The sequence below is a fragment of the Halictus rubicundus genome, chromosome 9 (genome assembly GCF_050948215.1).
Source record: "Halictus rubicundus isolate RS-2024b chromosome 9, iyHalRubi1_principal, whole genome shotgun sequence".
Lineage (NCBI taxonomy): Eukaryota > Metazoa > Arthropoda > Insecta > Hymenoptera > Halictidae > Halictus > Halictus rubicundus.
Genome location: NC_135157.1, coordinates 3,210,910 through 3,238,353, shown reverse-complemented (window position 1 = coordinate 3,238,353; position 27,444 = coordinate 3,210,910). Strand labels below are relative to the sequence as shown.

Genomic DNA, 27,444 nt, shown 5'->3' with positions numbered 1-27,444 from the left:
TTCAAAGGAGTATGTTGAAAAACAATTGATGTTTAAGGAATTGAATGGATTTAGCTGTGGTTCCCAAAAAATTGTCGAAAGTATTCACCTTGCGGGGGTAATATATTAATTTTTCATATTACATAAACAGCAATAGATGAGATTTCTTCGGACAACGCATTACAAATTATAAAAACGAAAAGAATATATCACAAGAGCCAACTCAAAAAATAGTGAAAATGAAAGAATCTATTATTCTCTGACAACTATCTATACACAAGTTAGTAGACGCAACAAAGAATTCACCAAAACTCAACCCCACCAAATTATGTCGCAACGCATCGACTTGCGTCTTGAGCTCAACTTTGACCCCGGAACAGCAGCATTTGTATCTCTAGCCGAGCAGACTTACACCGCAGTAATGTTCAGTTTGCGGTGGAACAAAACTCAAAATTTTTAAACCAACTTTCTAGGTCATTTATGGCGGGGAGAGGGAGGGGGCTTGACGTGGCAGGGGCGGTACGAAATTGACTGGTCGACCTTTGCCCGGTTGCTCTTCAGTCTTTCTGAAAGTCTCCTGCTACGCCAATGACTATCAATGACGATCACTTGTATGGCAGGCTCGCGAGACGACTCGCAGTGGGGCAAACTGGTCATCTAGGCGTGCAAAGTAAAAAAAAAATAATAGTTTGGTCAGGTCTTTGATACTATTGTTAATGTCAACAGAAGTGTTCGAAACAATTAAAACCAACACTTTTGTCTCTCGAATTGATTATTTGCCATCATAACAATAGATAAAACTATTGATTAAGCTTGCAATCTAACATACAAAGTCCTAGTATAAAATTTGCAGGAGTTTCTAAACAATATATTTCAAACGGTTTGGAAAAAATTAATTTCTAATTTTTCAGTAAAAAGCGTACAAATTTTAGTCAAACAAGTGCGTTTAAACTATGTACATATTATTTATTATCTTGGCACCTAATCGATATTTTATGTAAAGTTACCTATAGGTTTCTGTGATACGATATACTTCCAAAATGACTGTCACGAAACGCAGTTCGAGATTTTTCGGCATTCAATGTTAAGATAATAAGAATTTAATTTAGTTAAGGTTTATCGATATGGACGTGTTGTAAGTATTGCTATTATTATTACTTTGCAATTTTTTATCTTTTCTAAATAAAAACAATTTTAGAAATATGTCTAGTATTTATTTAACATGCATGTTCCGCGTGTAATCAAGAATTGCTTCCAGACTTTTGCACGCCTACATTCAGGGTACCCTATTTAAGGAATTTACTGATTACGTTTCTACTTAGATTTAAGATTTTAGCAATTTTGGCAATAGAAAACTTTTCTTGAAACAGTTTTAGAGCGGTTTCCATTTAATCGGAAATTATTTTATTAACGGAACAAACTGAACTATTTATATTACATACTATGTACTGGAGACTTCTCACGGTGTATAGTATCAACGTTTCCGGTGTAGACTTACAACTGAGAATGGAAAACACGACGCATGTCCGATCGTATTGTCTCACCTGAGGACTCGAATGTTTACGTCTTTCGTCATAACATATCTTAGAAACGGATGCTACGCATAATCTTCCGCACAGATATTTACATCTATATCTACAATATAATTGATTTACACAAACGTACATTTTCAGTGTCGCCAGATTAAGACATGTCCCCCACTCTACCATTCGCCTTCTACGACGTTATTCCCCCATACTTCCGCCACTGTCCGGTCATGTGACGCGTTTCGTCTCTGTCGTGCACGTGCCACAATGTCACGTGACTAACTTACCCGACTCCGGTACTGGTAGAGAGAGAGGGTAGCTGTATTCCCCTCAATTCGAGTCAATTCCCCTGATTTGGCGACACTGATGGAACGTCACAAAGAAACGTAGGGTTCCCTATCTTTTTGTCACCGACTGTAGATGACTAGTTTGCCCCACTGTGCGACGCACCGACACGCGGCGGCTAACCCGCTCGAACACAGAGATAGCAGCCGCATCGCATCGCCATCGCATCGGCGTGTATCACGTCCGTTGACAACCGTTGTCCGTTGTCAGTCGTGGCTCGGTCGCGGTTCGGTCGCGAGTTGATAGCGAGCCTGTGTCCGCTTCGCAAACCGAGAATTTTGTGTTTCAACTTCCCACTGACCGGAGCTGCGTCACTGGTACTCTACACGCGCCATCGTCGTCCTAGTGCACTCACTACCTCACGTCCGCCAAAGCAATGGCAGCACGCGAGCTACTGATAGCGACCCTGGCCGTGTTTGTCGCCGGCTATCTGCTCACCGGAAAACGCCGACGCTTCGTTTACGCGCTATACAAGACCTTGCCTAGAGACTTACTGTGAGTATCTTTCGAACATTCCACAGAAATCGAGGCTTCTCTGTCATAACCGATTTTACAGCGTCTCTCTCTCTCTCTCTCTCTCTCTCTCTCTCTCTCTCTCTCCCTTGTCCAAATTCTACTTGGTACTATGATCTTTATCTTTTCAAGTAGAAATTACTAGTCCGTTTGTCATTTCAGTTTGACATCACCAGGAACACCTCGTTCCTTCTTTTGTTCTACGAGTAACTCCTCCACTTCATTGTACTATAGTATTCATATTAGTTAAACTAGGTTGTATTAGGTTATTTATTTGTATTCTAGATTTCACTGTTATAATTAGACTGCCGGGTATTTACGTAAAACGAACTGGAGCGGAACAGTCATTTTATCGTTCCTTTAATCGTTTTAATGAATTAATAATAAATGAATGAACTAATAATAATATTGCATCGATATTCTCCAATTCTTTTAATCTCCCTATTGTTACACTTTTCATCTATTCACTCTTGTCATAATTTTCTAGTTTGATTAACTAAGTAGATATTTTAAGTAGAAGTGCTCCATTTTTTACCATCTCCTTCATTCTCTATCCCCCCCCCCTTCTCTCTGTTAAAGAAACTCTATTTGGTACTGCAATCTTGCTGAGGTTATAATCTTCTAGTTTGACCGGTTAGGTAGAAATTCTTGCAACCGACGCAGAAAATTTTTATTTTGCATGAAAATACGCAATCTGATTATCATGCTCCAATTATCATGCATCCACCATCTCCTTCCTTCTCTTATTTTTTTTTTTTTTTTTTTTTTTTTGGTGAAGGTCTCTATTGGGTACCATGATCTTGCGAAGATTATAATTTTCTAATCAAATCGACTAAGTAGAGACTGTTCCTTATTACGCTCGACCTTTGCCATCTATTTCATTCCCTTTTTCTCTTCCTTGGCGAATCTCTACAGAATACAGATCTTTCGTGCAGACTGTTATTGTGTAATTTGAACATTACTTTTAGTCATTATATATATATACACAAACACAGAAGCCGAATAAAAATTGACTTTCTCGAATAATTGTAGAAAGCTAAAAAATGCCCCAATTCTTTTAATTTTTCTACTGTTTCAATTTTTTCTACTCATTTTTCTCACGAACGCATAAAATCCGCTGGCTATTTATCAGATAAACAGAAATTGATAACGCAGCAAGATTTATATGGACTTAAAGAATTTTCGTATGCTCGTTAAAATTGATAGTTGACTGATTCTATAAGTTAAATTGAGAAATTATTCCCTTCTAAAGAGATTTTCGTGTTTGAAAATTTTAATAGTTGGGTTTCCATAGATCAGGTTGAATCGGATGAGATAGCTGACAGACTGATAAGCCAACGTCTCGATAAGTGATAGAACAGAATTTTGTGATTCATGTATCATAGGATAGTAGCGTGGAGACGGTTATTGTAAATCTGTCGGAAGCACGTGTTCGGTTGCGAAGTTCTATGCGAGCGTGGGGTATAGAAGGCAATGAGAATCAGTGAAAGGGAAAAATTTATACAGGATTCATAGAAAATATGTTTTCTATGCAAATCATGAAACCTTGTTCGCCGTTGTATTGATTTTTGCCATTTACATTCAATCAACCCATAATTTTGTTGCACAATTCTGCCGCCTGTACGCCATTTTTTTAAAAGAAAAGTAAAAAATAAAGCGATTTAAAATTTGTTGCTTGCAATTGAAGTGTTGCCGTCCACTAAATATATTAACTAAATATATATTTAATAGCTCGCGTTTTTAAAATTTCATGTAATCGCCAGCGTAGTGCCTTGTAAATGTGTAAATAGATACGATGACTGTTTCATTCATGCGATAGACATGCAAAAAACATTCTAGCAATACAGTTTCTAATCTTAGAAGAAGATCAGTACCAGAATGTTTAAAAACTATGACTCATGACGAAAGTATTGAGAACGTTGCCGTATTCTTTCTGATAAATTACACTGGCTTGTACAATTGAAGAATCACTACACTCTCGTTTAGAATATTTAAGCTGTTATAACTCGTGCTGAAGAATCGTATAACGATCATTCTTAGCTCATTGCAGAGCATAAAACCTATGCTTTCAAGCTCCGCCATGGGTTTTTTTTTAAAAACGTTTGTACAACTTGTAGAATGGTCGAAAAGCGATGATACTTTCTTCATTCGAACATTTTTTGACGGCAGTAGACTTTTCATTGATAATTAAATAAAACAGCGACGAAAAATCGTACATTATGTTGTCATAGATCACTGTAAAGGGGAGACTATAGTTTTTAAATTCATGGTGGTTTTAGTCCTCAAGAAAATTGTTTACTGTCGGCAGGCTGGTTTGAATTTGTAATGTTTTCGAAAGGAGTGTTTTTCTACTAGAACGTTCTTTGAAATAATCGAAGTACTGTAAAAGTAGAGGCTTTACGCTTTAAAATCAGCCCAGAATGATTGTTGTATGACTTTTTGTCACGAAGTTGTAACAGTTTAAATATCATAGACAAAAATTTTCGATGAAAATTTAATGCTGCTTTAATTTTACACGCCAGTGCATTTCTTGTGGAAGGTCGACATTGAGCGAACAAAATCGGTGTCTTGAACCGGTTGTGAACATCATTTCACGAGGTTGCTGAATGGGACACGATCGAGAGTCCATCGTCCAGAGGAGTCAAAGCGGAGGCGCGTGATAGCGTTTGTCCCGTCAATTGCACGCGTTTCGCGAACTGTTCTAATCGATTAAGAGTACGGTCACACGAGCGTTGAAATAGTAACGAATGTTTTCGATGCCGTCACTAGAGCTTGAAAACTATTCCACAAATGCAGTAGTGCATGGTCAAATATAATTAAAATCTGTACGGTTACATGTACGGGATGTATAAAAATTATATGTCACGACCACCATAGCGTGATTCTACACCTCCGGATCGGTGGAAATCTGTTTAAAAAATGCACCGCAAAATTCACGTTGACCTTGGAAATCAAGGTCCAAGTGTCGAAAAATTTTCTTTTATTGCATCGTACAGTACTCATCACTCAAATTTTTCGACACTCTGACCTTAATTTTCGAGGTCAGGGTGAATTTTGCGGTGCATTTTTTTCACAGATCTCCACCGATCCGGAGGTGTAGAATCACGTTACGGTGGTCGTGACATATAATTTTTATACACCCTGTACACGGTCCACACTTCTTTCAGCACTCTGTACCTGACACGACTAGGAAGAAAGGAAACATGGAACAAAGAAACTTTTATTTGCAGTCACTGTCGCCTTTCATTTGTAATTGCAATACCAATGGATAGCTGAGACTCTTCCGATTAAAATGGGTCTCAGCACGACCTAAATCGGACTAATTTTACCGATTTAATATGGAACAATCTATTGTACATCAGGCCCGGGAATCTGATTGGTTCTCGAGCTGCCGACCTTCGAGCCGCTACCCCCACTACCGCGCTCCGACTCGCATGAGCGGGAAAGGGGAATACGAGCTCGCCTTAATTATGAACAAAAGTAGTAACCAGGCGAACAAAAATAGTAGCGGCTCGAGCGTCAGTAGCTCGAGAACCAATCAGCTGGCCTGGCCTGATCTACGTCTCAATTATGTACTCAAATTGATAAAAGTATATGTTTATTTTGTCAGTCGCGGTATCTGTTTCAAATGCCGAGTCTCAATCGTGATAGTACAAGGTACTGCCTCATTTTTGCTTGGTATATTTAATCTTTTACTTTGTTGAACAGTGTTAGTGTCAAGTTAGTTCTTGATGAAAATTAGTCCCATATGCGAGAATTTAACTGACGGCTTTTAAGCTGATGTAAATTTAACCGTACACGACAACAGTGCGTAACATGAAAAATACTGGAAACAACTTTTCTTTACAATCTATTGAAATTAAGAGATGAAAACAATTTTTATTTATTTCCCGCGTCTTGAAATTAATAGAAAAAACTTTTATTTTGTGTACGAAGATCCGCACTATTTAGCTATGGAGAAACACGTTCGAAAATACGAATACAAATAAATGTACAGTGACTCAATTAATTGATCACAGCTACTTTAAATCAGAATAACTTTTTTACAACTGGACCAAACGAGTTCAGTTGTTCTGCAAAGCTATACAAATTATTTTATTGGATAACATGTAATGAACACTTTGTAAGAATTGCATTCGTTCGGAATTGCGAAGAAACATAGTAAAACTTACATTAGCTACTTTTAAAAAAATTAGTCTGATTTATGACGGATGCGATCAATTATGCGGGTCACTGTAGATCGCTTACGAAGTCCTCATGTTTATTCGATGCGTGTAGGTCAGTACAAAATATAGATAGGTGATTAGCTATTTTTAGTAGTGGCGAAATTACCATTAAAAAACGAGCAGTCGTCAGCTCAAGGTCCGTGTGATTAAAGACATGAGCATATGGGGCTACGGTTCTTGCAGACTTTGAACTTTAAACTCCGTTTGTCAGACCTTTTGTTCTATTGCATAAGGTGGCTCTAATAAAAACATATAGAATGCAACTTGTGTGTCGGTAGGTCGACGATCGTCATGGTATTTGTCGTCCGCAGCAGAGACGTTAAATTTGGCAGGCATAGTGCGTGTGACTTTTTGTGTCAACGCAAAAGAATCTTCGAAAGCCACTTGGGTGATCTAGTGACTTTCTGTCGTAGCGTGAAATTTCTGTCTTCGAAAATCTTCCTGGTGGTCGCAGTACTGCGCTCTGGGAGACTCTTTCACTTATGCGACTGCTCATATACATTAGGACACATATTCGTTACGAAAATACTAGCTTGAGTGCGGTCTGATAAAGAAATACAATCGTTGATTTTAGTGCATCTTGAATATAATATATCAATTTCTGTAACACACTTTACAAAATTTGTTTTCGTAAAAACAAATCAATATAAATTTTTATAGAGGATGTCTCATTTAAAGTTTCACACGCTATTATTTCCCAAACTGTAGCTCGTTCTAAAAAATATTTCAAATAAAACTTACTCCTTACTCCTTACATTTCAAACTGTTCTCTGTGTTTTTGTATTCTGTTATTTAGGTACGCGTGTAGCCTATTCCCGGACGAGTTTACTGATTTATAACACTTTCGTACTCGACGGTGATTCAAGGTCATTTAATGCCGTTCAAAACTTGGCTTAGCTGGACAAAGGCATGCTCATCTAGAGAAGATTTGTGACTACCGTAAGATATATCCCCGGAAACACTGTAAATTCTATTTGAAATATTTTTTACAACGAGCTATAGTTTGGCAAATAATTGCGTGCGAAACTTCTGTATTTATACACCGGAGGGTGAATTCTCTACCGTCATGTGCCTGATCTCATTTCTTCAAAGGCTCTTTTCTGTTATAAAAGAGAACGAGAAACTGAAGTTGCTTTTCTTGTACCTCTGGACTTGTACGTCGCGTCGCATGTGAGCAGTGCGTGTCGAATGTGTTCAGGACTGAGTACAGGGAGTCCGCGTTTTATGTCAGTAACCCGGGTCTTGCCGTCGTAGGGACACTATTCTTTAACTCTTTGAGGCACACGCTTTTAAAGAAAATAAAAACCTTAGTAGCACAGAATTTTGCGAATTCACTGCGTCACACAATGCGCCAGTCACAGCAGCACACACAACTTACTGATGCGTTTTGATTTGCATACATTTTTTTCACTTATGTACGCATTCACCATTGGTGCATAGTATTGCCAACTGAATGAAAAACTTTAAATAAAATATTGAACTGTATGACCATGAGTAACTTCAACTTTTCGAGGTGGGGTAAAATATATCCCACCATGCGTAAAAGGGTGGGATAGTTTTTAACCCACCTAGCCCCAAAGAGTTAATGCACTGCCGAATGTAGAAAAAGACAGCGAAACTCGTGAACTTCTTTATTTTGCATTATTTTTTTATGGGACTTTCACCAGCATATCCATGGCATTTTTCTAATGAAAATGATACCAAATACGACATAAGTCTGATGATATTTACTTCTGTAATGAACAATTAAAGTTTCGGACGTAAAGAAGGACAGGGTATGGGAAAGAAAGAAAGGCGGACAATCGAAGCGTTCGGGAAAGATGAAAGACTGGCGTGAGCTCAGGCCTTTAAATCAAAACCTAAACTTTGTTAATATGAATTATTTTTTACGAGACTTTCACCAATATATTTGTTGAATTTTTCTGATTAAAATGATAACAAACACGATACAATTCGGATCATATTTACACTAATTTTCCGTTAATATAATTGTAATGGGAAGTAGCTTTCATTGTTCTTTATACAAGTAAATATCATCGGAATTATCGGCATTTATCATATTTAGTATCATTTTCGTTAGAAAAATGTCACGACCATGTTGGTGAATATGTGGTAAAAAAATAATGAAAAATAAAGAAGTTTTCTTATTGGATTAGTAGTGGTCTTCTGGTCTCACACCGATATACCCGACCCGTGTTATGTTCACACTTCTCACGTTCACACTGTTCGAGCTTCTTGGCCCTTTCCCGGGTGTACCCCGCGGTAGTGGGGATAATTCCGCGACGGCTAACTTAGAAGCCTCGACGACGTATATCCCGGATTCACTGTATTATGTCCGCACTGTCATACTACTTGCACATACTTTAAATACGATAAACGTAGTGTCTTGATCACACAGATCGAAGAATTAAAAATGTATATCATACAGAAAAAAGCGAAATACTGTCAGTAAAACGGTCAATTAACTTAAAATAATGAAACTCATCATCCGTCATTGAAATATTCATCATTTAATCACCGCGTTAAGAACATAATTGTACGTTCATTAGCTTACTTTCTATGTTCGATAGTTACTAATGAATGTAATGTCTACATTATTATTTTATTCCTAATATTTGATTAAGGGTTGATTAATGAATTTTAGGGTAACAAACTTGAAAAAAAAAAGAAAATGGCTATTAAACAAAACAATTATCATTGTTTATTATTATTCGTTCATTATTATTATTACTTATTCGGCCTATTTTTCATTTAATCCTATGCCAGATTCTTAGTACAAGCTATAACCACCAAATATTGTTAGAATTATGTTCTTAAATGTAAGATCTTAACAGTGACAATCTTCTTATAGGAATAGCTCTCAAGAAATGAAATAACGATTTTCGAATACTAATTTCAACAGACGTGCAGCAGTTCATTCACTGGATAGGCCACCCTACTTCGAGAGTTATACCTAGACCGCAGATTTTATGCATGTATGACAAAAGTAGTGTAATTTAGCGTACCACAAATTTCAATTTTGTGCAAGGATACAGTTTAAAGCAGTAGGTAGATCGAAAGAATTTGAGGATATCGTGTCGGGCAGTTAATGCACGATATTTTTATTTTGCATAGAGATGCACAGTCTAATTGTACCAAAATGTCACCAGATTCTTCGATCAGGGACAACCATGCGCCGGAAGAACGCGCGTTTTCGACCGAAACTGGTTTTGTTCCTCGAGACACGCGATTTCTAGGCCGTCCACGTTGCATAATAAACGCCGAAGGAGCCGGGCATTTGGCATTGATTTTATCATAGCCGCAGAACTGCCCATTGATTGACACACCGTGTCAGTATTCTTCGGCAGCGCGTGTTTGTGCGGCTGTCAGCCTACACACATTCACCGGCGTATGCATCCCGCGCATTGTGCGACTACGACACGACCATTGTATAGCCAATATGAACTGCATGGAATTTAAACAGCTCGTTCAATGATATTGTTGTTGATCCTGCGATCACGCTCGAGAACCTGCCGCGCGAACACACGATCTTTTGGAGGCCAAAGCTCCAAAAGCTTTCGGGCGTGATCGCGACGCTTCGAGATACGCGTTTTTACAGACGGACACGTATTACAATTTCGATTGCGACCGAACGACGCGACGGAACGAAAAGAATTTCGGTCGATCAACCTGCACGCATGCTACTTCTACGAGGACTCGAATGAAACTATTTTTACTATTATCTTTTCTGCTCCGAGAAAACACTTGTAAAATCAAGTGAAGTAACTGATTCTTTTACACCGTACGTTTTTGTGTGAATAAGAAACTTTTATTTCTATTCTTTTTATTAAGTTTATCTATTTTATTTTATTATTATTTTTATTTTTTTTTATTATGCTCTGACAAAGTTCAAAGTTCAAAGTTGTTGCAAGTAGATTTAGGAGTAAAGTAGGATGTAAGTACAGTTTTGATTTTTGCACACTCAGTTCTTTTCTGCGACAAAACTTTTCTGTGACAGGGTTAGTGAAAAATATTGACACATAAAGATTAAAGAGATAAATCATTGATTGCAGCCAGGTTTCGCGATTCGTTTCCTCGTAATGCGATCGTCAATAATAGCGTCTTCGTTTGGCGGCGAGGCTCAGCTCGCGATCAAATATTTTCACAATCCCGTTCTGTAACCGTAGTTCATTTATAAAATTGGTGTACACAACGATCGCGATAAGGGTATGTCGCGCAGTAGACGTCCAAGACTCGCGTTTCGTTGAAATAACACAGTTGATTAAAAAATTTTTAATGAAATTCCCCAGTTGACGTTCTCTCGCTCCTTTTTCCTACATTAATTTACCGCGGTAATGAGCCTTTTGAATGGATTAATTAAACACCAGAAAAAATTTGATTCTTGCTTACGTTACGGAGTTTTAACATGAAACGTGCGTGCAATAATATCGCAGAAAAATTTGAATTTCATGGAACTTTACCTTCTCACGAACAGAAGATCGCACGCGCAATAATACCATAGAAAAATTACAATTTTATGGAATTATAGATACCCACCATAGAAAATTTACAATTTTATAGAATTTTAGCTTTTTGCGAGAATATTATTGCACGAGCAATAATATTTACTATAAACAAATTACAATTTTATGGAACGTTACCTTTTCGCGAGAAGGTCACGCGTGCGATAACGTCAAAGATAAATTGTAATGTACAGTTGCGGTGATATAAAAGATGATTACATTTTGAATTTCAGTAATTCGTCCAGATAAATTTTAGTTTTGAATTTCTGCGACAATCTCGAAGCAACTAAACGTGGAAAGTTTCTCCACGTTCTGGCGTCGATTGAAACGCATAAGTGTGCAATTAGAATGATGTACATGTAACACGTGTTCTATCTCGCATTAATTCTCTTGACCGCCTCTCACAAGTTTCAGCCGCTATTGCGGTTAAGCACAAGCGTATAATGTTCGAGAAAAATGTTCAACGGTTTATTCATTGGCACTTTTACGCTGCTCTTACGTAAAATCGTTACAGGTGATTAAAACGAAGTCATAAAGTTTCATCGACTAAAAGCTTCAGTTATGCATCAGAATATTTTTTGAATTTTCATGGACCGCTGTATACGATTTTAAAAGTTCCATTTCATTCGAATTGTCTCGCACGAACGTGACAAAAATTTCATTTGGGACGAGTCTCGCATCGAGTATTGTGTGAAAACAAAATGTTGTATAATTAGAGATATAATATTAGGGATGTAGAACATTATTGACCGCTGCCACGTGTTGATTCTTTTTCACTCGTCGATCACGTACGGAAGAACGGTTTATCGTCGAAGTGGAATTCAATCTCGATGACATTGATACGGGAACTGCAACATTTCCTCGTTCCACGAGTACATGTTCAGGAATCCATTAACCCTCGGACTCCTGCGAGTTCTTGGCCTATGCCGGAGTCATTTCTGACCCCACACCGATATTTCACTACAGTTTTCTTTCGATATAAGGCGATGGTTCGGAACTGGCTTTCATCGTATTTGGAATGAAGAAGAAGAAAAGGAGATAGCGATTTTCTTATTTCGAAGTAAAAAGCCACTTCTTATATCAAAATAAAATTGTACATATTAGCGGACGCTCGAGCTTATTCCCACCGTGACATCGCGTTAACTAAGCAATGACTACCATTGATTTATTAAGATTGAATCAAATATTAGGTTGTTTCATATGATTTTAGAATGCAAATCTTATAAAACGTTTTGATAAAGAAATGCTAGTAGTCTACAGGTTTATTACGTAAAACTTGGAGGTACAAAGCTAATCCTTAATATCCTACGCTCAATTTTAATTTAGACATCTAATTTTACTTTTAAATAAAATTTAAAATAACTTACTGACGATAGCGTTATGTGATTCGTGGTCAAAATGTGGTAATTAATTGACGTACTATTCGGTGATGGTAAAAGTAGCTACAATCAAGTTACAAGAATAATACAACCAAACATAAGTCGTTCAATCGAAAATAGACAAATGGGCTGCTTGTGGTTGAACGATTAGAAGTTGGTTTCCATTTGGCTGACACTGTAGTTACACGGACGACTTTGGTCGAACTAGAGTTGCCAAATATAAACGGCGTTTAAAGAATTGACAGCGGTCAACTTCGTTTTCGGTTAGTTCGCGAAACCAGCGTCGGTGATTTCAACGCGGTCTGCTTCGCGCGGATTATGGGATCAATTTAGCGGAGTGCCAAGCGAGACAAGCACCGAGGCGACTGCAACAGGTTGTCGGGCGCCGCACAGTGGGCAATTTGGACAAAATCAGATTCAAAATCAAGGAACTTTCGATAGGAATGAGGTAGAGCGATGAAATTTTTTTAAAATGAAAGCTGCAACTTTGTAGAATATGGGAAAAATAGAGAGATTATTACCATCCAATCATCTCAACGAAAAAATGACTCCATTAGTTTTTGTCACAAAAATCTATTTTTTGCAAAATCCTGAGGTCGTAGTCAAATTTTGAGACCAGATTTGAAATCAGCGTGAAAAAATCTATGGGAAATGATGTATAGCATGTTAAAAAAAAATTTTTTCCGCGCGTGGTATTGGAAAAACTAAAAGTTTCTTGAATTTGTGCGCGTTTAACGAATTTTCTCGAGGTTAACAAACCTTTATACCACAATCTGTCTATTTTTCTCATATTCTACAAAGTTGCAGCTTTCATTAAAAAAAAATTTCATCGCTCTACCTCATTCCTATCGAAAGTTCCTTGATTTTGAATCCGATTTTGTCCAAATTGCCCACTGTGCGCCGCGCAGTGCTCGGACTCTTATGGGAGTCCGCTGAAAATTAATAACCTCTAAACTAATACTTTTCGACCAAAGACCTCTAATACCTGTTTGAAGAGGACACGAAGGTGCATCGATTAACACGTTGACTGCCATGTCACCCATATGTGGGTGATGGAATTATTTGTCAAGGTTTTAAAATGAATTTTTACGTTAATATATTCATTGTACCAAATTTAATTATTATCTGTAAAATGCAAGAAAGTTGGAGGACTACTCAATATCGTACATTTAATTTTCTTCAATTTTTATTTCATTAAATAACTTACTTTGATTTTATGGAATTTTTGAGGTTTCTAGTTTGGCAGTCAGTGTTAATGAAAAAAAAAAAAATTAAAGTGATCTTAATTTTTTTTTATTAAATACAAAGCTTTTTGCTCATTTTTGTTATTTCAATACATTATCGTGTAATTATTAAACAACTCTTGTTTGAACTTTTGTTCTTATCGGGTTATCGGAAACGTGTGAAATGCGACAGGCGATGCCTACTATTGCAGCTATTTTTTTCGATTCGGGCAAATATGGGCAAACAAAATCAATTGCTATGTAAAGTTTAATGTATCCAGAAATAGTGTGCAAATATTCAGAGAGATACGTTTGTTATTATTTTTAAAACTCGAATCAAAGTTGATTTGGCATTTAACTTGAAAAATTTGAACAAATTGTTAATATTTCAGAAGAATTTGTATGTAATTTGATAGACCTTATAACGGAAACAGAGGCCGAGGGGCAGTAACATGTACAGAAAAAATGAAACATCTGCTCGCGCGGCCTTGCTCGTGAACGAGCCGATGGATACCAGCGCTTAGGCTCTATTGAGCGCTGGTTTTATCGCAGCTCGGATAGCAACACCAGGTCTCATTTGCCCTGCACGGGAGCGGTGTACCCAGTGCAGTTTCCTACGAGACCACAGATTTTTTCGCGTGGAAACTTTTACGACAGCTTCCTTGAAACACTGTGAGTTTTTTCAGTGGTTTTCGCGAGCGTTCGGGAGTTTTTGAAAAATGTTTCACGGTCTTTTCGACGATGAAATGTTAGTACGGTCGCTCCCAGTAAGATGGCGGGCGGAACGCGGTCTCTTATACATGCTGATTCAAAATTAAATCTCCACAATGAAAAGTCAAAGTCATCTGAACCCTTTTTAATGGTACTATGTATCTTTAACAGTTCAGCATTGTAGGCGATCTCAAGAGAAATTGTATCTTGATATTATAATTTCACGTGTGTTTGCTTTCACAAATATATTGTTTCATGCTAGATGTTGATTAAACCTGCTGATGTTTTCAACAAATGTTTGTTTGCATAAACTGCATGTAATAAAATGAAATAGTCTAACGGAGAAAGTAAAGGATAATGTTAGTAATAATTATGCTTATCTGACTTGTATGAGTAATAGAAATATAACATAATAATTACGTAAGAAAGGAGTTTCATAGAATTTTTTATGGTAACTTGATCGAGATGTCATCATTATTTTTACAAACGCTCGTGATTCTTTAGAAAGTATTTAAACATAGACGATAATAATGTTGATAATCATGTTGATAATATGTAACAGGAAAAGTGAAATTTTAAGGAAAATAATTTCAATATTTCGCTTAAATTATTAAAGTTCATCCGCTGTGATGCAGAGTTTGCTGAAAGGATCAATAACGTTGAATCTACAGGTATCAATATTTGATATGACTGATGATGGATGTTTATTACCACACAAATGATAATAATTATATCAATATTGTTTTGGCTATAGTCAACATAATAAAGTCATTGTAGCTGATAAATCAAGAGTAATCAGTCAAGTTATATTGAAATAAGATAAAAAAAGGGAAGAGATAAAGAAAAAAAATTTCTCAAAGTAAATAAAAATTAATGAAATACATATAGTGTGCAAGAACAAGATTTAGAGAAGAATAAATGCTATAAATAAACGTAATATTATAAATGAATTAGCATATGCCATATTTTGTAATAACTCTTCAACAATTTTTACAGTAAAACTGTGTTAATTAACTTCATCATATATTGTATTAATTATTTATTTATATTTAGTGGAGATGTTTCCTCGAACTAAATGAAATGGTAAATGGTGTTCTCTTCAGGCTATTTTCACAGGCAATGATATTCTACGCGTTAACAAGTAGTCTATCAGACTAATTGCAAGATCTTACGTCATTTAGGGCAATTAAATGAACACCCACACTTGCAAACCTTCGTTTCTAAACCACGGACTTTAGAGCATTCAGGATGTATCGAAATGATTGAAAAATTGTAAGATGCAAGATTTCATAAAATTTAGTGCATTTTCAATTTGTGTTTGATTCATTGAAAGCATTAACGAGGAAAATATAATTTATCTTAATTATAATTCCTGCATTCATCCAAACGATTGTGATCTCAGAAGTCAAAGACAGCGTGAAATTATCATAAACATAATAACAGGTTCTTCAGTAATCGAACTTTAATCTAGTCTATCTCAGAGACATTGACATTAAATCTGCCACTCTCGATCAAATAATCGGTTTTATATATTTCATTTTACAATTATTGAAACTATACAGGTCTCTCTATGGGAAATCTTTATTCAAGCACATATTGTAAAACTTGTGAAAAATCTGAATAAATACAATCTTGTTATTTTGGGAAGACAATATGTGCCAGTGATTTTAGTATAAACCCTTTCACTGTGAAAAACGTACATTTATGTACAAAATTTGGACACTAACCACATTAATCCTTTTATTAAACTAATATAAAAGAGTATCACAAAACGTTTCTTGGTGTTTACAATACTTTCTTGATCTAACACCTTATGTACCAGTGCGCCTATTAATTGCCTATTAATTATTTTTAATAATTGTGCTGTACCAAAAGGAAGCTTAAAAATCTTTTACATAATAAAACCAAACAAGCGTATTAGACCATAATGTATAAAACTGTATGTAAACATTAATGGAGGTGACATTGTTGGTTTACGCTTAAAATTGCTATTGCTGTCGAAGGATCGATTAAAAATTAAGAGTAGACCATGGATTTTAAAAAATTATGAAATATTCACCGGTAGATAATATATGTAACAATACGATTATTCCTTTCACTGCAGCAATAATTTAATTGCAAATTAAAGTGGCTTTGAGCAAAATAGTACTGAACACAAAATGCGACTGGTATACACTGTTTCATAAAAATAACAAAACTGTTATTTCTTGAAATGTCTCGCAATTTTTATAACAACGCGTGCCTGATGAAGAAAATTTCATAATTTCGAATGGAATCATGTTTGCAACTTCAATAAATATAGAATAAAAAATGTGAAACCGATCATTTTCCCGGCCGTGTTAATGTTGAAGAGTAACTACAAGTGTAAATTGTGAACGAGATGACGGGGTCTGGTGCTAACAGACGCTAACAGAATTTGCAAATATCTGGCAATCTAGATATGCAAATGAGTCAACAGCACCGGGGTTAACGCATGCGAACGAAACCGCGAGCAATGTACCGCAACTGCGGCTTATCCTTATACGCCTAGCGTGCAGTGCGCTTCGTTATTTTATTTGACTTCATTTAATCACCGTGGAAGCGCTGAAAGGGGCCGGCCGCTGGTGTCGTGTGCTCACCGTGACACGAGAGCTTTGACAAAGGCGTAATCTTTCAGGGACACTGGTCCCACCTTCCCAGACCATCCTTTTCAACCTCTGCCTTCTAGAGATTCTATTTGCACTCTGTTCAGATACCTCCGGGAACATATCATTTTCGAACAGCATGGCAACCTCGGATCGAAAAATTCCTGGCACTAGGACGTAATACTGGCAAATAGTACTAGGACATTAATACGAGGCTTTCATTCTGATCTTTGAAGACTACTGTTGTTGATTTTGTACGTTTTTCATAGAATAGTTCAATTTCAAATTGTATGCACACCTCCTATGCATCTCCTAAGGTTGAGTCACACTTTTCAACCTCTTACTCTTTTCTTGGCATCTCTCTATTTTTACTCTGTTCGGAAGCCTCCCACGTAGAAAATATAATTTGGGAAAAGAGACAATGCCGCAGATCCAAAAACTTATGTCTCTCGAGGTTCTACATTTTCTGTTACACGCGACGACGATAGTTCCTTGAGCAATTATACGATAATTAGTTGTGTTGTTGCATACTGGTCTTTGAAGGGTACTGTTGTTAATTTTGACTTTCGCGCAGTTTTTCATTTTTCATGAAATGGACTTTATAAATTATATACGCACCTCCTCTACGCATTCCAACGTTTCAGAACAAAAACCGTCTTAACACTACAACTACCGAGTCCGTTCAAATGACAGATTTCAGATTGCTTCCTTTACAACTATTCAAACTATAGAACTGTTTTCTTGAAATATCTCCGTTAATAATTTCTGTTTTTCTTCTGCTTGCTCAGAAAGCCTGCGAGGTAAGCTTTATTTACTAGCAGGTTCCTTCCAAGGTTCTTAGCAATATTTAAATTCAAATATCGCCTAAACTAATCATTTTTCCACATACGTGGGTTAATACATTTTTATAGAGGATAAGAGGCTGCAATGATTGGTGCACAAAAAGGATATATGGTTCCATTTAAAACACCAAAGTTGGTCTTCAAAAATAAAATTAACAACACTATCCTAGTCCGCGCATCTGTTGAAATCATTTAATGTCCGTCAAAACATTTCCCGCTGCGAATAATAATAATGACGTAAAGCAAGGTGGTAATATCTGATGAGACAACTTGTACAGTTTGAGCTTGTTTGAAGCTCCAGGTAGCGATCAAACAGAAAATTATCGGATCGGTGGCAAACACGTTCGGTAAACGAGATTTTTCAGACACCTTCGGCTAATAGAACCGCGATCAGACAAGTGTCAAAGGAGCAATGACGGAAAGGTTGTGCTCGTGTGACACATGTCACGCGCGTGTCGTGCCGCGATATTAACCAATTGATTCCAAGAGGAGAGGATGTAACATTAGGGGAGCGTGGTAGGGGAAAGGACACGTTACTACCGATCCAGAAAATATACGAGCGTCGTCATCGACCGTACCCCAATTAGCTTCCCATCTAATCGTTTCATTCAATCCTTTTCCGACTGACCCCTTTCCCATAACAGAAATGTGTCGCGTAGAATCTATGGGATTGAATCTATTCTAACCGTCATCAATCCTAATTCCCTTACGACTTCGCCGCGGATATCGTTTCATAGAACAAATTTCCTGGCAATCTTCGCTCCTGCGCATTTCTGATCCCCCAGTCAGAGAATAGTTGCCAATTTTGCGATCTACCGAAGCAGGAACATCGTTTTCTATCGGTGATATTTAACCAACAACTATGTAATTAATTCAGTTTATCCCTGAAATACTGGAAAAGAAAGTGCATTCGATTGTAAATTAATGTTTCATTGTCGGAACAAGAATTGCAAAAATCAAGCAATAATTTTGGGACTCAAAGACTACAATTATTTCTGTCTCATGTTGTCATACTCCTTCACATTCTCACAGTACATAAAAAGATATTGTTTAGCACGCACATATTGTTGATCACTTATGGCTGACAGGAATTGTTCATCAGGTGTAGAAATTCATTTTTATTGTAGCATGTTTGAGTTAGAGTAGTACTCACTATGAGAAATGTTAATTATTTATTTTTGTTTTATTTTGATTTTGTGATCATTTTTGGGATTGATATTCGGTATCCTGTTCAAATATGGGACAATTTAAAATAGTATTTATGAGACCATTTTCTCTGGCTATAGGGGTGCGTACAGGTTCATCCGCGTCAACATCCTCTTATGGTGGTGGGAAACGCGTAAACTTACGGTGGCGAAGGTGTTCTCCAATTACGCTGCCGCTAATCCTGATAAAATCGCCTACATCTTCGAGAACAGAGAATGGACCTATCAAGACGTAAGTTCGCTGATTTGCCAACAGTGTAACGGTACCAACTATGACACCTCGTACTATCATGATTAAGAAATGCTTCAAAACCTAGATGGGTAACACCACTAACGAAGAACCTTTCTTATTTTAATTATTTCTTTATCTATATCAACGTGCCCGTTAAATTTTTATGATTAAAAAGAGCCCAAACACGAAACAATTCAGATCCGATTATGTCCGATTCCTCCATTATCCGAATATAAACAGTTTAATCTAAAGCGAACCTTGTACAACACAATTAATTGCACGAATCAGTAAAGATTTAATCTAACAATGTAGCAAGATAACTGTTCTATTATCTTGTTCCACTGATTAGTTCGGATAATCGAGGTTCTACCGTATAGCGTATTAAACAAGCAAACATAATCGAAATTGTGTCGTGTTTGGCGTCATTTTCATAAAAAAATGTCACAAATATGTTGGTAATAGTTTCATAAAAATTGAAAAAGTTTCAGAAATTTAGAAAATGTTTTATCTTTGTGATCTCAGTTATCTTTTTCCAAGTTCGATAGTAGTTGTAAGAGATCAATTGAATAGTGTCTGCATATTATGACGCAAGTGTTCAAGTGAATCATGTTCATTCACTGGACAGGTCACCCTGTCGAGACATTACCGCATCCATGAAACTAATGTTTTCCTTAAGTATGTATAAACAAATCACAAATGTATCGCCACAACAATTTCCAATTTCTTCTCTTTCCATTGTTCGATGTCTCATACGGACCGCCCATTTGCTAAATCGATTAACTCCATAAAAAGAGTAGGAAAAATTCAGGAAATCAAATTCATTTATTTTTAAAAGCTCTTACAGTGTTTTGGGAATAGATTTTTAGAAAACTCGAGATGTGGTTAATCGATTTGGCCTGCGAGCGACTCGTGTTCGGTACCGTTACTCGATAATGAAAATTCTTATTGTTCGATAACGTGATTGCACCGTGACGCAGCTGGAGGAGTACAGCAACCGACTGGGACGATACTTTTGTTCGACATCATTGACACGTGGAAGCAGGGTCGCTTTGATCATGGAAAGTCGACCCGAATACGTGGGCACGTGGTTAGGTTTGAGCAAGGCTGGCTACGTGAGCGCGCTCATCAACACGAATCTTCGTCACGATGTGTTGATCCACAGTATGAAGGCGGCTGACTGCAAGGCAGTGATTTTTGGCTCGGAGTTTACGGATGGTGAGTTTATCGACGTGCATCCATTAATATAATTATCGAAGATACAAGGTGGACGACCAGTTATCGATCACATAAGAACGCGTCTGTTCTATAATAGAAATAACAGGCATCGTTTATCGACGCTCATGAATTATTTTAAACAAACATTAATTATTCGTTCCTAGGTTTTTAGTTCACTCAACTCTCTAACGTAAAGTAAATTTTCATGACGAAATTACTATAGCTTCAGCAAGCTGCAACATTTTTAGCTCTTATGTAGACAATTCGTTACCCATTTACCATATTTCTCTCAACAAATTTTGTACTACTTTTCTAAAAATATTAAAAAATGTATTCTTTGTTCCAAAACAGAAGGTACTAAAGAATGCAAGAAATGTTAAATGTTAAAGCTTTAAAATTATCTGCACGTTTCAATTGCCCATAAAAGCGTTAAGCTGAATGAAATTACTCTTTGTTGCAATTTGTACAAATCTAAAACTTATGTACATCTTGTAATCCAGAGTGTTTATGTTAATTCTCTGCAATACTGTTATCGAGTAATTGCGAATTAGAATATCTTTTACCTTGACGTGTTTGTTTAGAGTTTTGTTATGTTTCCGACACAAATCGAAAATAGGAATATTGACGTGCACGAAAGTACGTAGAATATTCAGACGCCCGACTTCGTTCGAAGCATTTGTAAAGGTATTTCCCGATCGATTATTATTGATCGGTTACGCTGTTTGCTTTCGTGATTACTGTTCGTTCAGACTTGACAGCAAATTATGAATCATATGAATAATGAGTTATATAAACGTTGAATCGACACTATGTTTGACTTTCGTCTCCTCTTTCCAAGAGCACACTATAATTCTTCATCAATGCACAACTTTATGCAAAATAAAAATTTTCTGCATGAAGTACAAGGAAAGGGAACCGAATAAAAATTTCCTTTTGCTATTAATAATTTTGATAAGTAATACATCGATGTTTTTAAATTCTTTCAATCTTGAAATGTATATCATCTATGACTGATATTTCCATTTTTCAACAATATCACACATTTTTCATATGTGAAACATTTTGAACATTTCTATATATCACTGGTGTAACATAATTGAAGTATTCAAAATACTACTCTTATTTTCGATAAGGTGAAAAAATATCCGATTTGGTTCCAAGAACACAAATATTGTAGCAAACACGAATTTCTTTTCGAAATCATACTTTTTGAAAGTCCCAGGGTCATACAGGGTTCTACAATATGATGTAATATAATATACTTGAATATAGTATGATATACTATAATATAATATAATGTAATATAACATAATAAACTAGAATGTAGCACAATATTCAATATTATATGTTAGATTATAGTATAATATGCCAAAATATAATTCAATATATTAGAATATAGAATCATATAATCCAAACTGTATACGAACAAAATCTACTAAATATGAATGTCACGCCTTTCCAATCAATATTTAAATCAAGAACCAATCAATATTTAAAGAAAATCGTACGGCAAAGGGGTTAAATAGAAAGACAAAACAAATGAAGAAAACAGAAAGAGAAATTCAAGCATGAGAATCGTTCGAATTTTGCAAACGTTTAACAAATTGATGGTTCCTTTTAGCAATTCGTGACATCAAAGACAAAATCCCAGGCCTGACTTTGTACCAATGGTCGGAACTACCGGACACAGAGCGCCTCGAGGGTGCGATCGATTTGAACACCGAAATTCGCAACGTAGATCCGACACCTCTCTTTGAAGAGCTCTCTCGCGGTACGCCCCGTGATAAATTGATCTACATCTACACGTCAGGAACTACTGGCATGCCAAAGGCCGCAGTCATCACCAATCTCAGGTATTTTTGGGAACTTTATCAATCTAAGGATTCTCCTTTTCTCGCCAAAATTCGAACGAGCAAAACAAGATAAGCTCCGTCTTCGGCCGCTCGACATTATCAGAACAACCTTTGGATTTGAATTAACCTTCGGATAGATGATATTAGTAGAACAATGAGCCATTTGAACGGTTAAGGTGAAGGTAATCTCTGATTGAATCATCATTTATGAACGCGTCACGGTCTGACTTTTAATTGGGTGTTGATAGATTACGGATCCTTACATGATCCACAAAACTTTTATCGAGTCATCGATAACTGTAGCAATTCGTTGATCAAAACAAAGAAAAAAGTACAACTCACCTTCTTAGCATTTTCATTTGAAGAATGATTTCCGCAAAATTCGCCCACAATTTTACTATTCGAAATTGATGAAGTGATGTAAATGAACATTTATTAAATCTATTGCATCTCCAATGGAATTGTGTTATTTAATGCTTCGCTATAACATTTCACGCTATTAGAATGAGTGAAGCTAGCCTAGGATTAGAAGCTACGATGCCTTGTTATTTTTAATGATACGACAAACCGTGACGAGTACATTGAAATTTATTTTATCTATCGGACTACTCGTCGTTTCAACGAGTAGAACGTTTTAACTAAAAAAGATCTTCTGTTGTAGATACATGCTGATGTCGTGCGGAGTCTATTACATGTTGAACCTTCGTTCGACCGATCGAATTTATAATTCGCTGCCACTTTACCACACCGCGGGCGGACTTATCGGTGTTGGCCAGGCGTTGTTGATGGGCGTGACGGTGGTGCTTCGCAGGCGCTTCAGCGCTTCAAAATTCTGGCCAGACTGCGTCCATTATGAATGCACTGTAAGGTCACTTGAACGAATTTTATTGCGAATTCGGAGAAAGCTTAGAATTGGCTGCAGGGGAGAATCGGGTAACTGCTAAAACAATAACTATAATAAAATGAAAATATGGGGTGAAATATGTATTCAACGATACGTTTCATACACTTAAGGGGGCCGGCAGGCATTTGGCCTTGACTGTCACGCTATGTTGCGCTGTGCCTTTTTTCTAGACATTATACGTCTTAAATAAATAAGTAATTAATTAAAAATGCATACCACCGTGTTTGTACATGTCTTTGCTACGTCTGTCCAGAGCCTTTTTTTCGATACGAACACTAAATCTCTCAATATACGTATATGAACTTGCAAGGGTCAAACTCTTGACAAATTGACGCTTCAATATTGCAATGAGCAGTTTAAAAGTGGTCACTTGTGTTTCCTAAAAGTCCAATCTACGTCTGTCCAGAGCCCAAATTGCGAATTTCTACCTGATCGTGGAGTAATTTGTAATATTCGGCGGAAAACTCGCTTTCTGAAGCAAGTATGACGTCACAAGATGGCTGCCGCAGAGAGATTCTCTTGATTTCGAGAGATTTAGTGTTCATATCGAAAAAAGGCTCTGGACAGACGTAGCAAAGACATGTACAAACACGGTGGTATGCATTTTTAATTGATTGCTTACTTATTTAAGACGTAAAATGACTAGAAAAAAAGGCACAGCGTAACATAGCGTGACAGTCAAGGCCAAATGCCTGCCGGCCCCCCAAAATTATTCATTTATTCGTACTTAAAAAAAAAATTAGTTTCATATTTATCTATCGTGCTGAAAACCAAATGAAGCTTGTTTTGCGTCGTTGTTATGCAATGGTTGAGTGGTGACCGTGCACACGTGCGGCGACTGGTATAGTGAGGCCTAAACAAGAAAACTTAAAAACGTAAGACGCGTCATTTTGCTATTATCGCGATTACCCTATCCTCTCCTAACAGGCCTGTATGTTTGTCGACACTGTCAGCATACACGCGCATTTCAAAATTGAATTTTCCAACATCGAAATGCCATAAAAGTTTGTCGTTGCATGAGGTTATTGTTTAATCATAGGTTGCTCAATACATCGGCGAGATATGTCGATACTTGCTCACGGTTCCACCGAATCTCTGCGACAGGAAGCACAAAGTCCGTCTCATATTCGGGAACGGGCTCAGACCTCACATCTGGAAACCCTTCATTGAAAGATACAACGTTACTCAAATTGGTGAATTCTACGGTGCCACCGAAGGAAACTCTAATCTCGGTAATTTGAAATATTTCTCATTTGTAGAAAAGCCCACAAAACTACTAAAGAGATTATTGTTGTAAACGAGTACAACCTTGCTAACTGGTTGTCAAGATAAGAGGTCAAACTATACAGGGTGTTCACGCTATTACTAGCCAGCGTTTTTGTTGTAAGTAGTAAATATTAGAAAAAAAAAATGAAAGAGGAAAAAGTAGTACTGTTTCTTGTACGCAACACAATGTCGTATGTAATTTTTTTGTGTTTATACAAGAAGTAAACAATCTGAATGTGAATGACAACATCATCTGATTCGTATGAATAAGGAATACTTGTAAACACATTGGTATGAAATAATCGAAATGTTTCTTCCATTTCTGACCTTGCATGACCTTGAAAGTCACTGTGCAGTATACGGATGAATTCGTCTAGACACACGCTTTCATGCGATATAAAAAAATGTACAGCATTCTATTTAAAAAATTAAAAGTCACCTTCATATCTAACAAAATAGAATAAACACAAAAAAATTACATATGCCATTGTGTTGCGTATAAAAAACAGTACTACTTTTTCCTCTTTAATTTTTTTTTATAATATTTATTATTTACAAGAAAAACTCTGGCTAGTAATAGCGTGAACACCCTGTATATTGCCTTACTCGAAAAATGTCCATACAATACTAATATACACGTTAGAACTTTTTGAAAACTACAGAAGAGATTTTTAAAAAAGTACTAAGTAAAAATGTGGGATCAGGACACCTTAGACGAAATACGCATGGAGATTAAGAAAAGTCGGAGGGTTCCGTGGATTCTGTAGGCTCTTTTTCCTACAATCCTACAAAAATTAGTCAAACTTTGTCGACCTAAATCGTTAAAGTACCTTTAAAAACTACCCGTAGAAAATCGTTAAAAAATGTGTTAGTTTTTTGTTATCTTTTACAGTGAATATCGATAACAAAATTGGCGCGGTGGGGTTCGTGCCACTTTGTGCGGGTTCCTTGTACCCTGTGGCTCTGTTGAAAGTCGATGAGGAAACTGGAGAACCCGTCAGAGGATCCGACGGCTTGTGCGTGCGTTGCAAACCTGGTAAGCTCATTGGGTATCTTCTGCAACAAATGGATTCCAACAACGAACACCGATATCCATAATGCCTGACTTCACATTTTCCGTTAATAATTCAAAATAGAATCTAATCGGTAAAATCAATAGAATCTGAATCCGTTATTACCTATTCGCAAAAATTTGTTGAATACGTCTTTTAGATACCGGAAGACCTAATTCCGCTTGTATTTGTCTTGCTGTTACATTTCAATGTGATGCAGCACGTAAGACCAACGAAGTTTGTTTTCGATTCAGTTTCTTATTTCTGTCTTTCGGGAGATATTTACCATACAAATCACCCAATCTAACAAAATTATTGACTACATGATGGGGCCTGCTTATTTTTAAGACAATTTCTCTATTAGAAAGCCGATATCAATCAATAATTGATAACTGGAAATTTCGCTGACTGTATCCACAAGATTCTCTGTTCCGTCTTCTTGTGGACGTAGAATACATATTTAGCAAAATTTAGTCCCGATTTTCTTGGGTTTGTTTGCTGCAGGTGAGCCAGGCATCTTCGTGGGCAAGATAAACCCAAAGAAGGTAGTAAACGACTTCTCCGGTTACGCGGACAAAAACGCGTCCGAGCAAAAGATCCTGCGCGACGTATTCCGGAAGGGTGACCGGGTCTTCAATTCTGGTCGGTGATTGGTTAAAACAAAAACGGTTTATTTCGTAGGAGACCCCCGAGCCATGATTAAACCGCGTTTTTCGCAACAGGTGATATTTTGGTTATGGATGAATTGGGCTACTTCTACTTCAAGGATAGGACCGGTGACACCTACAGGCAAGCCTATTCACTAATTTCCATGATCGTACATAGTCTGACCAGTACAGCGTTCGTTCACGAACAAATGTCGTTCCCAAATAGTAGTCCACTAATTGCGGAAAGTATACGCTTCGAGGTTCTCCCATCTTTCGCGACGTTTTTAACGAGTGTCATAATGATCGTAGGTGGCGTGGCGAGAACGTCGCCACTTCGGAAGTCGAGGCCATCATCAGCAACGTGATAGGGTTGAAGGACGCGGCCGTTTATGGCGTCGAGGTGATTGTCTGTGATGTACAGGCGATTCTTTTTTGAGAAACCATCGTTTTAAAAATATGTAATTGCTAGGTACCTCACGTCGAAGGGAAAGCCGGCATGGCAGCTGTTTACGACCCGGAGAACACTTTGAACATCAAGGAAATGGCGGAGGGTGTGAAGAAGGCGCTGCCACCTTACGCCAGGCCCCTTTTTGTTCGAGTCTTATCGGAATTACCAATGACTGGTAACTATCTTGCTATTATCCGATACCACGATGTCGGTACCTATTATTCATAAGATCAATGTGTTTAATAATCGTCTACATCTTCAGGTACGTTCAAGTTGAAGAAGAAGGATCTTCAGGTGGACGGTTTCCACATCAAGAAGGTAATCTTTATCGTACTTTCTTCATACTCCGTATGTAAACATTGATTTTGGCTTTTGTGCGCAGATAACGGACCCGATTTATTTTCTGGATAACTCTGGTGCTTACGTGAAACTCACGGAACAGCTGTACAACGACATCCTCGAGGGAAAAGCTCGGCTATAAGCGAACTGAACTTTTACAGGAACGATCCTCACCGGAGAAAACCGATGAAAGTCGAATCCCGATTTTTGTACAATTTCTATTTATTGATAGGGTGGGAGAGTACACTGACTCTAAATGTTATCGATCGATCGCCGTTCGTCATGACGGGATGTTTCATCAGAAATTACACCGAGAAGATTGCATTTATATATATATATATTTTTACACCTTTATCCTGTCCTAAATAGCTCGTATAGATTTTCTCAAAAAAGGATCTGTGATTCGCACTATC

General features: G+C 37.1%; 1 protein-coding gene across 1 annotated transcript; it reads left to right on the top strand.

Moving 5' to 3' along the window:
* The first annotated feature begins 2,047 nt into the window (after nucleotides 1-2,047).
* Nucleotides 2,048-27,359, top strand: Fatp3 (Fatty acid transport protein 3). Its single transcript, XM_076793440.1, has 13 exons — nucleotides 2,048-2,345; nucleotides 19,157-19,307; nucleotides 20,285-20,522; nucleotides 22,144-22,375; nucleotides 23,037-23,238; nucleotides 24,319-24,511; nucleotides 25,438-25,581; nucleotides 26,102-26,239; nucleotides 26,320-26,386; nucleotides 26,554-26,644; nucleotides 26,714-26,867; nucleotides 26,955-27,010; nucleotides 27,075-27,359. Exons 1-13 carry the CDS (start codon nucleotides 2,227-2,229, stop codon nucleotides 27,171-27,173), a joined length of 1,884 nt encoding a protein of 627 aa, XP_076649555.1. The 5' UTR covers nucleotides 2,048-2,226; the 3' UTR covers nucleotides 27,174-27,359.
* Nucleotides 27,360-27,444: the final 85 nt, after the last annotated feature.